We start from the raw sequence: 15,124 nt of genomic DNA, 5'->3' as shown, positions 1-15,124 counted from the left end.
CCTAAGTTTTAAGTAAGGCCAGGATTAGTTTACTGTTGGTATTAGAATCTGTAGTCAGTGTGTATACTACACAGTTAATACTCTAAACACTGTTCTGTGACATGTAAATATCACTAATTTTTGTCAGTGCAGCCTAATATTTACATGTCGTAGAAGAAATAATTAGCTTTTGATTTCTCACTTTCATAACAAAGATACTGTTGTCTACTGGTTGTGACTCTAAGCCAGTAAAGCATCCATTTGTAATCCATTCAGTGTAAAGCTTTATATGGTGTATGGAAATAAATTTATGACATTAAAATTTCCCCCTTTATTTTGCTGTGCCCTGATTTGGCTTTACCACACAAGTGTTAGATACTAAAGGAAAGTTTAATTTGACCACTTTATAGTACTGAATTTTTCAGTATTGTGTTATTAGGTTGGTGTTTATGAGAGGAAATGGTGACATTTTAAAGTTTACCTAAATGTGGTAAATAATTTCATTATATTTTGTGATCTCTAAATGTAATCTGAGTATATTTGGGTTAAAAGTGAATGGATGGAAGAAATGCAAATATTTATATTTTTTAAAAGAGAGTGTTAGCTGACTTTGTTCATAAATTTATTACTCAATTTCATAGTCTTTCTAAAAGGGAGGTGTAAGTTTAAGTTGGTACACTTAATTCCATTTGTGAACTTTTGTGACAAGACTATTTTGATTTATGATATCATGTTGATTTAATAGCTTTCTTTTTTCTTTATTATCTTAAGACTGTGATTATTATTGAAGTCATCTGTTCTCAGGTTATGGATGAGTCAGCTAACAGTTTTATAAATTGGCAATAGATATATTTCTGCATTTCTAAAATCAATTTTAAATGAAATGTAAGTTTTTGTAGAGATTCAGGATTTCATGAGAAGAAAATTATGTGTATATTTGTAAATATATATATGCACTTTTTAAATATTCTGTCTTCGTCCAAGAGGATTTGAGTTGCTTTTCAGAGAACTGTCATTCAGGATGTCAGTTTCTCATATATATATATATATATTCATAGGGGTTGGATATTTTATATACACAAATATTACAGATTTTAAACATACATATATGTTTTAACCTATACTTAATTTCCAGTGAGATATTACTTGGAGAGAAACTATTTCTTTTGCTGAGGTATCACGTCCTTTTTAAGTATTTTTGTGTTGCAATAGGCTATATTATGTGTTGACAGGTTTGGAGTTTGTAAATTTCTTAAATAAGTGAGATAATGTATGTGAAATGCTTACCTAAAGCTAGGTACTCAACACTTTTCACTAAATGCTAGTTATTATTTTACTGAAGTAGTAAATAAATTAGTATTTTAAATTAAAACTTATTAACAGGACAAAACAATTTAGCTTATAATTCTTTGTAATTGTGATAGTTGTGGAAAAAATTTCTATTTATTAAGCAGTATTCACTCACCCTCCACTGTAGTAATGCCATACAATGTTGCTTGAATTTAAAGCAGCATGACTAGATATTTAATTTATATAATGTTTTAAAAGTAATTGGCACAAGGCTTCACTTTCCCCCTCCTTCTACTCTAATAGCTTTTACAGGAGTTTTTGATCAAAATTGCCTCTGTGAATCAATGTGAAAAAGAAGTTATGTATTAATAATAGTTAATTTAAAGAGATTAGTTCCAATTGGAGGCATTTGGATGCATACTCCACTGATCATTTCTTATCAGATTATCTATGGTCTAGCACCATACCATTATCTTCCAAGATTATAAACTAAAAAGTGCACAAGGATTTTTGACATTAGAGGAAAAAGTTTATTTATAAAATACTAATAATTCTTAGCAAGAAAAGTTAAATTTTCAAAGATTCTAAGATTTTTAGGGCAATAGATGGAGTGAACTTCCACAGACAGGCGATTGATTGTCTTAATCTTGCTAGGCTTGTAAAGCAGCACTTAGAAAGTGTAAGAATAAGTAAGGATATATGAAGATATATATTATACCTATAATAATTATACATGTAATTATTATGTTTAAAAAGCTGGTTAAATGAGTATAGTATGAATGGGGGACAAAAGAGTAACTTGGCAGTCAAGTAACCTGACAAACACTACTTTGGTAGTGTGATCAAGTTCAGTGTCAGCAGTCAAATCATGTTGATAGTATGTACCCTTGATATGATATGATGGCTTCTGTGATCTTCCTCCCAAAAATTCATAACCCCAGTCTAATCATGATGAAAACATAGACAAATTCCAGTAGAGGGCCATCCTATCAAAACAATATACCTAAATAGTACTCCACAACACTATCAATGTCATCAAAAATAAGAAAAGTCTGATAAAGTGTCCCAGCCAAGAGTTGCTGACATGACAACTAAATGTAGTGTGGTATCATGGATGGGATCTGGGAACAGAAAAGAACATTAGGTAAAAACTATGGAAAGTTGAATAAACTAGGGACTTCAGTTAAAAATAGTGTATGAAAATTGGTTCATTAATTTTAACAAATGTACCGTATTAATTTTAGTTGTTAATAATAGGGGAAACTGGGTGGGTGGGGATAGGAGGTGTAGGAGAAGTCTCTATAGTATCTGCTCAGTTTTTCTGTAAATGTAAAGCTGTTATAAAAAATAAAGCCAGTAATAAAAAAGAAGTTAAACGTCAGAATTAAAATGGTTTTCCTTTTCCCTTTAAAATATGGGAACTATATCCCAAACTTATCGTTAGTGAATTCTGAGAGATGATATGATAGAGGCTTTCATTTGTATTTCCCCTATCTGTACTGAAATTTTTATACCGAACTTTTTATCCCTTTTATTTGCAGAAAAAATTACATTTTAAAAACTATTTAGTGACATGTTCATTGTAAAAAAATTAAGGAAATTCAGATATGTATGAAGAAAATTCACATATAATACCTCCATTCAGAAATAATGCTATAAATTCAGAGTTTGGTGAAATTTATGTCCATACAGTATGCTGTATTCTTCTGTAACCTGTGCCTTTCTCACTTAACAGTTTATCATGGATATCTTTCTGTATCAACCCTCAGCATGATTAGAACAAAGTCCAAGGCTTGGTACATTATGTTCTTTGATTCATATTTCAAAATTTCCCTAGGAAATTTGTAGCAGTCTATACTCCCACCACCATGTTCTCAAGATACAAGGGTCATAAACTGAGTCTGGCCAATATTGTAAAATTAGATTTCTCTTAGAAATTTGAATTCCTCCATTCTTTTGAAAAGTCAGTAGATCTGGCAGTAATGGGCCACATTCCTCTGTGAAAACAGCTGGCTGGAGCTGAATAGCTACTACCACAAATACCCTCCTTATTCCCTCAAAATGAGGGTGACTGCGATTTGATGTTTCATTTTACTTATACTTTTAAAAGTGGTTATATTAAGAGAAATGTGAAATACTTCATGTGCATGTATCTCTACCAAAAGTGATAAAAGATGAGAGAGAGAGAGAGAAAGAAGACTCCATTTTTGAAAAACTGAGAGAGTGCATAAGTTTCCTTGTGGAAGTAAAGTATATATGTATATGTTCAATATATATACAAAGTGTCTCTGTCGAATGAATTTTAAAGCTATAATTTAAACATAACTCATTTTACTTATTTATTTACATTATGGCTCCTATGTGAGCTGGAGTTAATCACTACTTAAATAGTATTTTAATTTTGAAGTTCTGTTATTGTTTACTGACGAATTTTAAAGGAATTCTCCCTAAATAAGAAATCTTTTATTATTATAGTAGCAATGTCCACTGTTGGAGGCTTTTTAATATCTTCATAAATATTTTAATGATTTAGAATTGCAGCTTCTTGACCAAATATTCATGTTTTTATATTCTTATCTGTTGCATTATAACCCAATGATGACTTGGAAAACTCATTTATTAAAGAGCAAAGGATTGCTTATTGGATATACCAATAAGCTAAAATTATGTTTTTCCATTTTTTTTCTAAATTTTTGTTTGATTTTGAACAATTTATTTAAAATTTCTTTGGTAAATGATATGATATTAATATATTCATTGTAATTTTATATAACAAAACCAGAACAAGAATAGGTAGCCTTTGTGAATTGTTCATATTGGCAGCCCAAAGGAAAAATTTATAAGCATCATAAATCTGTTTACAAAAGAGGAGGAAAGAATAAATAAAAGCCATACAGTGGTTAAAGGAGGAGAAAAGAATAGGTCAGACTCCTTTAGAGTTTGGAAGAAAAATGCTTAAGGTATTTTAATTTGATGTTCAATGCAAGCTAATAGAGTCAGTATTTAATATTGTAAGTGTGGTAACAGTACAATATAAACAACATTCTGAGGAAAATATTTAGTGTTGTGATAGAATAAAGATTGGGAAACAAATCAGGTGACTTATATATGAGGAAAGTGTAATAGTATGATGATAGTATAATGAGATGATCCTTCTCTTTATAGAAATTACAGGTTAGGATTAGTAAAAATTTGCCTATCCCCTAAAAAAAGAAAAAAGTAGTCAAAACCAAGAAAAGGTAATATTTCTCATTGTTAGTTCAGAAAAGTTAAACATACATATTTTTCTTATAATCCTTAGGAATATCATTTAGGAAGGATGGGGCTCTCCACATTTTAAATGAAACTATTTTCAGGGCTACTGGATCCATGTTGATAATATTAGAATCATAAGATCTGACTTTTCTTTCCTGGAAATCAACAAAAACTTGGTTTCACTATGATCTAGTGTTTTTGTTTTTTGTAAATGGAGTGGTTAATTTGAAATAGTTTATATGCATGGATTTTAATGGTCTCAAGTATATTCAGTTAAGATGGTGGTACAATTTTGTTGAATGCTAGTTTTCATGAATAGGTTTCTTACAAACTTAATTTTCCTGTGATTTTTGTTGTTAAAATGTGGTGCTTACCCATTAACAGTTTATCTGGCATGGGAATAAATTTCAAAGGAGAAGACTGTGAACTCTGCTGACTTTAAAAAGTATCAGAGTTCTTTGAGTTATTACTAAATTATAATATATTAAAAGCTAATTAGACGTATAGTGCTGTTGGTTTCTTTTTCTCAGGTTTATATTCGGTGGTATTGCATTAAGCATTTACTGAGGAAATACCTATGTGTATAATCATTAATTTGAAATAATTTTATAGATGAGTTGTGTATATCATGCACAACTTTAAATTTTTTCTCCTGAAAATCTGTATGACAGTATTACTTATGAAAATATTTATATAGACTCTTGGTTATTTTATTGAAAATGCCGTTCTATAAGGATGATAGAAGCTTAGCTAATTCAGGTTTACGGTTTATTTTTGAAATGAAATGTTCTTTCTTGGAATACTTATGATTTATATAATGTAGTAACATATATAAATATTTGCATGAATGTGTAAATAATGTAAGACACAAACATACTTTTTAAAATAGGTTTCTCAACAGCCATCTTTATCGAGCTTAGAAACCTTAATGGTCTCACAGAAGTCTGAAATTGAGTATTTACAGGAGAAACTGAAAATAGCAAATGAAAAACTATCAGAGAACAGATCTACCAACAAGGGTTCCTCAGAGAAGAGCATCTTGACAAGTACTGAAAGGAAACATAAGGTAGGGGCATTTGTCATTTTGTGAATTTGTCAGGATGAGGTTGGCAAGGCAAGTGATGAAGTTAAAAAACAAACAGCAGCATTTACTTCTCTGCTTATATTTCTGGAAGCTTTTAAAAAATATTCTGTGTCAAATGTTTTATAAAATCATGGCTGGGAGTAGCAAGTTTTCCCTTTTTGAACTGAATAATATGTTCCTTATTTAATTAATTAAATATATTAGTAATGATATACCTCTTTTGCGTAAATTAACATTCTTATATTAAAAAGTTTTGATAAGTATCCCTCATCTATCTAATCTATAGATAAATTAAGTAGAAATTTTAATGTGGTATTAGTCCTTAATTCAATTTTCTAATTTTAATTAGAAGAAAAATATATCTTAATGTTTCTATTTCATTGAGCTGTGATATTTAAAATACTGCCCATGTGCAATATAAACTATAAAATGGAATTTAACATTAATATGTTCAGTTACATATTTTCAGATTTAAAGGTGTAACAGTGGAGAATAATAAGCAAATTTTTTGTGGCATGATTCTTATTTATTAATGTCTCAGCTTTTCCTTTTTGTAGTATTTATTGCATATTCTTATTATATTGCAAAAGATTCTATGAACATTAATATAAACATTTCAGAATATCACATTGTAAATATATTATTTCTATATAAATTGAATTAAGCTTTTCCTAAAAGTAAGGAGTTTTAGAGGTATGTTTCTCACACTTGTTACTTCAGCAGTAGAAAATATTTTTAAAAGTAGAAAATCATGTTTTCAATTCTCATTCTTTTCATTTTTTCCTATGAGTAGGACAAATGTCTTAATAAAGGAAGTATTTAAAATGAGACCTATGTTTCTGTGGCATTCTTATTTACTCCCCCTAATATTATTAGTAATTTTCAGAACTAGCTTTATTTATGTATGTATGTATGTATTTAAACATAACTCCGTTATATGTTTCTTGCCATTTTGGAGTAGTTTCACAGCATTGAGCTTTATTTAAATGAAAGAAAATACTCCTAAAATTGAGAGACCTTATAGGGCCTAATTTGGTTGTGTGCTGTATTGTTGAGCTTTAAAAATATACTGCTTTGTTGTTTCATTGCGTTTAACAAAAGTCAAGAAAATGAGAGTGATATTTTGAAAGAATTTTCTTTCTTTTTCATAAGGACATGCAGTAAGTATGAACAATATGTTGCCCAGCTTAATAGTTGCTTTCACATATTCCTTCTCCAGATTGGTATATGAAGCTGTACATGATATAAACACATTCTTGTCTCTAGTTAGCCACATTATAGTTAATGACCATATGGTCATTATGGTATAAGATCTACTGTCTGTTGTATTTACATTCCTCAAGCATATTGTTCCTTCAACTTCACAGTGTGTTAAACTATTTCAAAGGGAAAAAAATCCTTTCCCTCTTGTTTCTGGTTGTCCTATCAAGTGTAACCTTGGACCCTTATAGAGCAATTAGACCAGCCTCTATCCCCTCCTTTGTAATGAGGTTTCTTGCATTTCTGAGTCTATAACCCTTTAGTCTTCCCTAATGGGACATCATTATTCTGAAAGAAACAATGTAAATGTAAATGAATATTCTCATTAATGAGTCACAGAGAAACCTTTAGCGGTAGCACTGTGGTAATTCTGCTTGTTATTTCTCTGGTATTCCATGCAAGATTTTTTCTTTTTATAATTCATTATTAGTATTCAAAATTACTTGTTCTTTAATTTTGCATGTCTTTCATAATCCAGTGTTCCAACTAGTTCAACCATGTCCTTGTTTTATTCTCGAGGAACCACCTGTGAAACGCTCAAGGTCTTTGTCCCCAAAGAGCCCTTTCTTAGACTCAGAGGAGCTAAAGAAGCTGAGAAATGCTGAAAGAAAGATTGAAAACTTAGAGAAGGTACTACAGCTAAAGGTGAACATTAAATCCTTTCTTTAGTAATAACCTTGCATAGGTAAGGATATACCAAAGTAAACATTCATTTCGCAAATTACTGCTTATCATTTATCTTTCCTGAATTTAATTACTTTTTAAAAAAATGTGTAAATTGGTTAGTCTAGTTCTTAAGATTTCTGAGGATCGTAAAGTAATAAAAAATTTTGCTACTTTAAAAACTAAATGTTTATTCACTATTTTAAAATTATTAGGGAATATTTTGACTCTGTATTGGGAATAAATTTCTTATAGTTTCTCAGAGACCAAAAAATACAACTACAGCAAATGGAAAGGGAAATTTCCTGTGGTTCTTTATATATGATAAACATACACAAAGAAACGTGAGTTAACAACCATGCTAACCTAGTTCAGGCCACTTAAAATTGTCCTTCACAGAAAAATTATACAAAGTGGCAAATAAATATGTATTATTTTTTCCATTTCAACTGAATTTGTCTCAGAATGCATGACATTTGAATCTGTGTTCTTCCAGTCTTTAAGAAGCATATGCATTTATTGTTCTATCTTTAAGAGTTTATACTTTCCAACTCATACTTTGTGAATTATCTTTCTCAGAAGAAGTTGGTTATGTGTATTGAACCAATTTTATGTGACTCTATTGAGAGCTTTAATTTTTTCTGTGAATTTAATATGGCTAAACTTGTCATTCTTCATTCACAACTACCGGAAGGCCAACACTATTTGAGATTTAGCCATTTAACTGAATCTCAAATAGTTTTATAATATTCTGTGACAAGCCCAATTTACAGATGATTAGAATCCAAATATTTAAAACTTAGATTCTTTGTCAGATAGATTATTCTTAGGAGGAAAATGTTTTGTACTCTAGAGCAAAATATAGTTTAGAGATATAGTTAACCGTAAGCTACAATTGGAAGTTTTTTTCTGCCTTTTCACTAAACATTGTTTTAATTTATATTTATTCAGATTTAAACTATTAGTTCTAAACAAAGGGAAATTATCATCTATTGTTTCTCCCAAAAATAAAATGATCAGATGACCTCAGCTTGCTAACATTTAGCCTACTTGAAATTTATACACCTGTAGTTATTTGCTCATTCATTTGTTTACTCATTTGTAACTTATTGGCTAATGCAATTAGCCAAGCATTGCGCTAGTCACTTGTATAACAGGAGAAAAAAAATGATGCTGAGTAAATAGTTAGAATCTAGTGTATTGGTGTGAACGTGGAGGTACAAACAGGATATTATGGGCATGTTTAGGACACCATCATCCTTCTTTTGCATAATTCTTGAAATTTACATACCAAGGCTTCTACTTCTGTCCTCTATTAATCTGGGTTCTCTGGAGAAATAGAAACAATAAGATATAATCCTTTAGTCTTCCCTAATGAGATATCATTATTCTGAAATACATATATGTGTGTGTGTATGTGTGTGTGTGTGTGTGTGTGTGTTTATATATATATATATATATATATATAGAGAGAGAGAGAGAGAGAGAGAGAGAGAGAGAGAGATTGATTTACTCTAAGGAGAATTGGCTTATATGATCACATGATTATGGAGTCTGAGATGTCCAAGATCTGTAGTCGTCAAATTGGAGATCCAGGAGAGCTAATGGTATAGTTCCAGCCTGAGTCCAAAGGCCTGAGAACCAGGAGAGCTAATGATGTAAGTTCCAGTCCCAGTCTGAGTCCGAAAGCAGGAGACCAGTGTCCCAGCTCAAAGACAGTCAGGCAGAAAGAATTCTTTCTTACTCAGCCTTTTATTCTGTTCAGGCCTTCAGTGGATTGGATGAAGCCCATCAGATTGGGGAGGGCAATCTGCTTTATTTAGTGTATTGATTCAAATGTTAATTTCATACAGAAACACCCTCACAGATACACCCAGGAACAGCCATTAACCAAATACCTGAGCAGTCAAATTAACATAAAAAATTAACCATCACATATCCCATTCAGTAGTAGAGCAACTCCACTCATTTGCCCCCAAAAGTCTGTGAGTCTTTTTTAGTTCCTTGTTTTTGGCAGGAAGGAGTAGAGCAATTCAAACATTTTTAGATCTATTCTCTTCCACTTCTTAAATTTCTTGTTTCAGAGAGTCTCAGAAACATTATACTAATTCATTTCCTCATTCCTTTTTTCTAATAACTGCTCTCTTGGATGAGGCCTCAAGTTTATTTTTAGAGTAAAATTATTTTTCACACAATTTCTTTTTCATTTATATTTTTTCTGTGTTCTTTCAAGTTAATTGATGATAATTGTGAATTTCAAATGATTGTTTTCTTTCACAGATTTGCAAGATAAGGGAAAAATGGGAGCAAATTTTTTTCTTTGCATTTTATCATTTGGTAGGAAAGGATTTCTTATTTTAAAGGAGCAAAATAGCTGAATGAAAAAGGCACTATAATCAGTAGCATTTAACAAAAGGAATGGGTAAACAAAACATGTATATTAAAGCAACTCCAAGGAGAGTAGTTGGGCCCAGGGCATTTTTAAATTTACAACCTGACTATAGTAAATGTAACTCATGTTTAGTGAAGACAGAAGACCTGTTTCTATCTTCTTGATTATTAGGCTATAGTATTAATGCTATTGCTATTACTCAAGCACATGTGAGTATAAGGTAAGATAGGAATTAGTGGTGTGTTTGTGTTAGTTTCCTAGGGCTGCTGTGACAAACTACCATAAACTGACTAGCTTTAAAAGAACAGAAATGTATTGTCTCAAAGTTCTGGATGCTAGAAAAGTCCAAAATCAAGGTGTCAACAGGGTTAGTTCCTTCTGAAGTCTGTGTGGGAAAATCTGTTCCATTCATCTCTCCTAGCTTCTGGTAGTCTCAGGTGTTCCCTGGCTTATAGATGGCCTTCTCCTTGTGTCTTCACATCACCTTCCCTCTATTCAAGCCTCTCTCTGTGTCTAAATTTCTCCTTTTTATGAAGACCAATCATATTGGATTAGGACCCACCCTATCTCATTTTAACTTGTTTATCTCTATAAAGATCCTGTCTCCAAACAAAGTCACATTCTGAGATAATGGGGTTAGCACTCCAACATATCTTTTAGGGAGAGATTCATTTCAACACATAACAGTGTCTTATGGTTTTTAAAATACATTGGGATCATGGAGCTCCTTTTGAAGACCATTCCCCACTAATACACGTTGAATTTTTGTCATGGTCTTTCCCATGTTGGTATTCTTTTGAATACTGCTCTTCAAGAACCTAATGGGAACATGGCAGACAAAATGTTCCTTGCTTAAATATGTGAGCAATGGATTAACGTTTTTCTATTTTTGTGATCCTTTAACATACCAATGTGCATTGTGAATCTGTAGGAAGGTAGAGATACATTATTTATCAGATTTACTTGATTATACCTATTAATATTTCCCAAAAGACTGTTGCTCCATGGAAGATACTGTTGGAAACACTAAACTAAAGACAAAAGGCATGATCATGGCATGGTAGGTAGCTTTAGGGTCCCAAGTTCATCACCAAGGTGGATTGAAGGGAGGGAGGGAGGAACAAAGAAATTTCAGGAGCCTATGGTACATATGTATATAAATTTTGATACATTGACATGCTCTTCATGCATATTATTCTAATACTATATATTATAATAAAATATAATTGTATAAACATTGACATATTGTCTTACTAAGCTCTCTTCTGTGGCTAGTTGTACCTGTTTTCAAGATGGGCAACCAATGTTGTAATTGTAGAGTCAATAGTAATAGAAGAGATGAAAGTTCTTATTATAAAAATCTCACCCAATTCCAAATCCTGAATTCATGGGTATAGTGAATTATAAAATTTAATTTGGAAACCAGTGCATCAGAGCTTTATGAAATTCTTACTATCCTTGTGATTACTAGTGCCATGAATCTCTGCTTTACTGACTTTCATGCATTTGGCAACTTAATTCTTTTAGTACTTTTCTATGCCATTTAATAACATTAATATGTCCTTTGAATATAGTTTATATGTCTTTTATTTTTTAATGCTCTAATATTCATGAAGTTTATACATTCTGCTGAAATTAAACATCCATGGAATCCTTGGTATTCTATAAATTTTTTTTCTTAAGAAACCTTGCTATCATACTCTGAAGATTGAGCCACTGTTTTATTAATAGTGTACATGTTCTTAGTTTGCTTTATGACTGTCAAGAAACCTTTGAGCAAACGATTATTTGATCAAGAATCATTTCTGTTCTTATCAACTCAAGTAGAATTACAAACATCATTGAGAAAAGTCAGTTGATGCAACTTTACTATTTTCTAATATTTTAGTCATTGAGACTTGTTTGTACACAGAAGTTAGAGCCTCTAGTTTAGCTAGTTTAATTACAAAATACATAGAAGTTACTCTGTAAATATTTTATTGAATGATCTAATAAATCGACCTAGTTCCGTGACTGTCCATGGGATATTTTTGGCTTGCTGACTCTAGAATGCAGGCTTAGTAGTTGTGGCACATGGGCTTAGTTGCTCCGCGGCATGTGGGATCTTCCCGGACCAGGGGTCGAACCCATGTCTCCTGCATTGGCAGGCAGATTCGTAACCACTGTGCCACCAGGAAAGTCCATAAATAGCTTCATTTTGAAGATGGAGAAATTGAGACATGTTGAATTTAAGCAGCTATGTCAAGGTAAAATTTAGTAAGTTTGAGCAGCAGGAGTTGAACTCTTATCAGCACTTAACACCCTGCATATAATAGGTTATTAATATATGGTTCTCCAGTTGAAACAAACAAAATTGAATTCTGTATCCTGAATTTTTAACCATAGTATTAAACCATGCTACTTTTTATCAAGTAATTATGCAGTGGCTGTGATTTATATCTTCTAAAACTCTTTAGAATAACATTTATTCTAGTTTCCCCGTCAGTGATGCCGTTTTCATGCTTTTTCATCAAGCACTTCCATTTCCATATGGCATACATACCACTCGGTACACACAGGGCTCAAATACGTCCTAATAACTACTTAAGAGAATTATTGAAGTTTTCCTACTAGATATATATTCAAAGTATAATGGCAACATATAAATACCGTTGAGACAGGTAAAATTGCAGTAAAATAATGCAGACTCTATAAGGTATTAACTCACTGTTGGGATGAGAGACAGATAGTCAATGAAACAGTACATTTGGCTTCTAAATGATAAGGGCATCACTGTTAATACTTGGGAAGAGGACAGAGTAAAAAGCTCACTTTTGCTTTGAGCCTCTATTGGGCAAGCACAGTGCCAGGGGCTTTACCTATATGTTAGTTTATTTAGTTTAATTGTCATAATATAGATTTCTGTGTTCTTTTCCATATTCTATAGTAAAAGAAATTGAATTAATTTAAATAGTATTCTTAAGATTACGGTCTTACTATGATTAGTGTCCTTACACTAATTATATGTGCACTTATAACTATATGTGCACTTATAACTTATAACTAACAAAATAGTGATGCATTATGTGTGGACAAATCCTGGGAAAGAAAAAAAAATTAATATGTAAGATTGGTTCATAAATACATGTATATATACTAATTATCAAAAGGGAAAGGAATGAAACGAATTTGATGCCAAAATTTTGAGATTACTTAAGTGATTTTTTAAAATGCCATGAGTGCCTCAAATTTATCAAGCAAACCTGTTCTGTGACTTTAGGAATTCTTCTTTTTCTTCTGCTTAAGTAAGTATTACAGATTAATTCATATTTACATACTATTTTCTTTCAAATTTCATACATAGATTGGTAGCCTTTTATTTGTAACATTATACTAATACTTTGTTCAGACTTGTATACTTGGCTTTTTTGTGTTTTACAGAGCCAAGAAAATGATGAGCTAAGAGATGCCCATGAAAAACACAAGGAAAGGCTACAGATGTTACAGACCAACTACAGAGCAGTAAAAGAGCAATTAAAACAGTGGGAAGAAGGCAGTGGCATGTGAGTTACATAGCTCATAAAGCCATTTCCCTAAATATTAAATGGAACGGAGTAGCATCATATAGGTGATTTAATGGCTTTTGTTTGATTTTAAAGAAATTATTTGGTAGTCAGATCTTTATTGAGGATTTTAAAATAGAGAATATAATAAGTGAAAATAGAAATATGTTAGCAATAACTATAGATTTTCCTATCATTTGCAGAAATAATTAGCATAGGTGATTATGAATGATTGTATATATTTTTAATATATATAGAGTAACTTAACAAAAGTATATAACAAAACAAAAATAGTTCACATCCATATGATTGAAAAACTACTTTAAATAAAATACTGGTGTTACAATATATATAACTCAAAAAGTATTTAAGTTTTATTTGAAAGACATGAGAAATAGGAAATTCACATATATAGTTAACTATCTTAAAACTACTTCAACCTGATATGCAATTTGAAAATCTTTTCTATCCATCAGTTTGTTCTGCAGCTTATCTGAATGAATTGGCAGTCTCAGTTCGATTGCTCTGAACAGGTGTTCAGATCTTGGTTAGTTGTAAATGGCTCCCCTGTTAACAGTATCAACAGAGGGCAAAGGACTGAATGAGTACAGAAAATCTACTACCCTCTTATCTTTTGAGATGGATCCTTTAGGGCAATGTTGATGATACACATTGGTCTGTTCTATAGAGAAATAGTTTCTAAATTAGCCAGTACTGCACTTTTACAAAAGAAAAATGAACAGTTTGTTTTATGTACAAAAAATGAAAACGTAAAGGGCATTTGGCATGTTTTATAGGTAATTGTCACATCTGATTTTTCCTTTGAAGAACAGAAAGTGTTTCATATTGCTTTTCAGTAAAGCAATGATAAATCTATTTGTCCTGGATTTAGCCTCTGCTTACCTCACTTTTTAGTAGTCACTGGAAGTTTGAAGACTACTTGCTAACTATCTGATATTCTGATATTCACTGATAACTGCTTGTTTTAAGATAGAGCACATAAACCACATTCAGATTGGTTGACAGCAAATTCTAGATGTGTTGATTGCTTATAGTCCTTTTTTGAAACTGTGACATTTCTGCAATGTATGTTTTATTACTAGTAGAATGAATGAGAGAAATAGACCTGAGAATATCACGTGTTTGCTTAAAAGTCTAGGATTTTAATTTCTACATACTTAGGTTTTAGGAAATTCATTGCATAGTGAACTTGATTTAGAAATTTGGTCAATAGATATTTTTAAATTTTAGGGAATGTATAAATGAATTTTTATTACACTTTGAACATGTTAAGTAAGAAAGCAATTTCATTTTAAAAATAGGATGGAAATCAGGAAAATAAAGAGAGCAGATCCCCAAAAACTTCGACAAGAAGATTCTGATGCTGTATGGAATGAACTGGCCTATTTCAAAAGGGAGAACCAGGAGCTAATGATTCAAAAGTGAGTTTCTTTTTTTTAACAATGTCTACTTAGATAAACATTTGAGAGAAATTCTTTGTGTCTGAAAGGCCATGAGAGAAATTCCTTATAAAACTTGGAAAATGAAATAATCTGGTTTGCCTGTAAAAGTGAGGAAAAAAGATTAGCTTTTAAAATATATATATGTATAATGCAATAACAAGTTGCACATTTGCTAGCTCTAGCTGAAACTGTATAA

At 31.3% G+C, this 15,124-nt stretch overlaps 1 protein-coding gene across 2 annotated transcripts in view; it reads left to right on the top strand.

Annotated features, from left to right (window-relative positions):
* CNTLN (centlein) overlaps positions 1-15,124 on the top strand; it is a 334,860-nt gene that overhangs the window by 173,898 nt on the left and 145,838 nt on the right. For both annotated transcript variants that reach the window (XM_022573778.2, XM_022573774.2), the window contains exons 9-12: positions 5,414-5,590; positions 7,388-7,513; positions 13,344-13,465; positions 14,788-14,907. In XM_022573778.2, coding sequence (XP_022429486.2) covers positions 5,414-5,590; positions 7,388-7,513; positions 13,344-13,465; positions 14,788-14,907 — 545 coding nt within the window. The remainder of the gene's footprint in view (positions 1-5,413; positions 5,591-7,387; positions 7,514-13,343; positions 13,466-14,787; positions 14,908-15,124) is intronic.

This window comes from Delphinapterus leucas, chromosome 6 (assembly GCF_059928025.1).
Source record: "Delphinapterus leucas isolate spDelLeu-1000000601 "Yukka" chromosome 6, BTC_Dleu_Yukka2, whole genome shotgun sequence".
Classification (NCBI taxonomy): Eukaryota; Metazoa; Chordata; class Mammalia; order Artiodactyla; family Monodontidae; genus Delphinapterus; species Delphinapterus leucas.
The sequence above is the reverse complement of the archived record's forward strand: the minus strand, read 5'-3'. Positions and strand labels throughout refer to the sequence as shown.